This window comes from Lepidothrix coronata, unplaced genomic scaffold, assembly GCF_001604755.1.
Source record: "Lepidothrix coronata isolate B3197 unplaced genomic scaffold, Lepidothrix_coronata-1.0 Scaffold393, whole genome shotgun sequence".
Taxonomy (NCBI): domain Eukaryota; kingdom Metazoa; phylum Chordata; class Aves; order Passeriformes; family Pipridae; genus Lepidothrix; species Lepidothrix coronata.
Window position 1 is genome coordinate 1 of NW_016690573.1, and position 2164 is coordinate 2164.

The window sequence follows — 2164 nt, forward strand, 5'->3', positions numbered from 1 at the left end:
CTCTCTGGGAAGAACTTCTTCCCCATGGCCAACCTAAACCTGCCCTGGGGCAGCTCCAGGCTGTGCCCTCATGTCCTGGGAGAAAAGTCTGAGCCCCCCTGGTTTCCCCTCCTGGCAGGGAGTTGCAGAGAGTGAGAAGGTCTCCCCTGAGCCTCCTCCTGTCCAGGCTGAGCCCCCCCAGCTCCCTCAGCTGCTCCTCCCAGCACTTGTGCTCCACACCCTTCCCCAGCCTCGTTGCCCTTCTTTGGTCCTTACAGAATCCTGGGGGGTGTCGGGAAGACCATGGCCAGCAGGTCAGGGACTGATCCTGCCCCTCTGCTTAGTCCTGGAGTGCTGTGTCCAGGTCTGGGCTCCTCAGGACAGGAGGCACATGGAGCTCCTGGAGCTGTAGAAGTGATGAGGGGACTGGAGCTTCTCTCCTCAGAGGAAAGGCTGAGGGAGCTGGGGCTGCTCAGCCTGGAGAAGGGAGCTCCTCAGTGGGAGATAAATACCTAAAGGAGGTGTCAGAGGCTGGACCAGGCTCTGCTGGGGGGGTGGGGGGCAGCAATGGGTCAAGAGGCCACGGGCACAAACTGATGCCCAGGAGGTTCCACCTGAACATGAGAAGAACTTCTTTGCTGTGCAGTGACCCAGCACTGAACAGGCTGCCCAGGGAGGGTGTGGAGTCTCCTCACTGGAGATATTCCAGAACCACCTGGACACAACCCTCTTCCATGTGCTCTGGGATGGCCCTGCTGGAGCACTGAGGTGGCACCAATGACCCTCTGTGGTCCCTCCAAACTTCACCCACTCTGTGAATCAACTCTGTCACTGTCCAGCTGAATGTCTTCCTGTGCTCTGCAGGATGTCCAGCCCTGTGCTGCTCTTGGGGCAAGAGGCACTTTGAAGGCTGAATAACATCAGGATTTGACATGGAATAAAGTCCCCACCCCCCCAGTTTTTCCAACAGGGTTAAAAGGAGAGCTGTCACTGATAGCTGAGATTCTCTAGGAGTGCAGCATCCAAAAGGTTGATTCCTAAAAAGAATAATTAAAGTTCATATTATTAAAGTTTTTATTAAAGTTCATACAAATCTAACCATCAAATGGGTCTTGAAAATTCCACCCAGGAATTATCCCAATCAGCAAATAATAAATTTTAGTAAAACTCAATCACAGATTTTGGCTGATATAAATAAAGATAAGTCATTACTTTACTGACACTGCACTTCTAATTTGTGTCACAAAGCATCTCCTGGTTGCAAGTTCTGCTCTACAACAGGTGTCATGTCCTGCCCTGCTGTGTCTGGCACTTGGAAATCTCATGTTTTGCTGAATCTGACAGTCACAACATCATCCTAAGCTGAAAACACAGATTGGAGTATTTTATTCAGGCAACTGTAACATCACAGCTTCCAGTCCTGAGGGTCACCTGCCTTTTTTTCCCTTCCAGCATGTCCAAAATCCTGAAGTGTGCAGGGAATGAGGACATCATAACCCTGCGGGCAGAGGACAACGCAGACACCTTGGCTCTGGTGTTCGAGGCACCAAGTGAGTGTTGAATTTGGGGGCTCATTTGTTGGTGTGATGTTCTCAGGCAGCCTCACAAACCCCACACAGGGTTCATAAACCACACAGAGGGAAGGAAATAACAATAAATAGCAGGGAAATGGGAGGGGACACCTGATACTCACTCTGAACAGTCTGGGAATTGAAACTTAGTCAACTTGACCAGTAATTTCTTTGTAAGAAGAAGGCTTTTTTAGGCCATGCACTGATGCCCTTATCTGTACTTTTTCAGCCTATAAAAGGCTGTTTGGGGCACTTCCAGGTTTCCTTTCTGAGGAAACGAGGTGGATCACACTGTCATCACTGAGGTGGTTTTGGGGTGGGGGAGAAGAGTAACAAAAGTCAAATTCAGGTTGGTAACTTCTTGGGAACACTTGGTCACCCTGTGCTTTGTTCCTTTAGATCAGGAGAAGGTCTCTGATTACGAGATGAAGCTGATGGACCTGGATGTGGAGCAGCTCGGGATTCCAGTAAGTCGGGGCCCAAATGGCCGATTCCTGAATGTGTTGACAATAAGTGTCAGGTTGGAGGGTGAGTGAACGTGGCTCTGCCAGGGCAGCCAGGCTGCAGGGCAGTGCCCAGGCTGCAGGGCAGTGCCCAGGCTGCAGGGCAGTGAC

General features: G+C 51.0%; 1 protein-coding gene across 1 annotated transcript in view; it reads left to right on the top strand.

Moving 5' to 3' along the window:
- Positions 1 to 1348: 1348 nt before the first annotated feature.
- Positions 1349 to 2164, top strand: part of PCNA (proliferating cell nuclear antigen) — a gene marked incomplete at its 5' end in the record, with an annotated part of 2380 nt that continues 1564 nt past the window's right edge. The window contains 2 exon segments of the mRNA XM_017839254.1: positions 1349 to 1529; positions 1950 to 2110. Coding sequence (XP_017694743.1) covers positions 1349 to 1529; positions 1950 to 2110 — 342 coding nt within the window.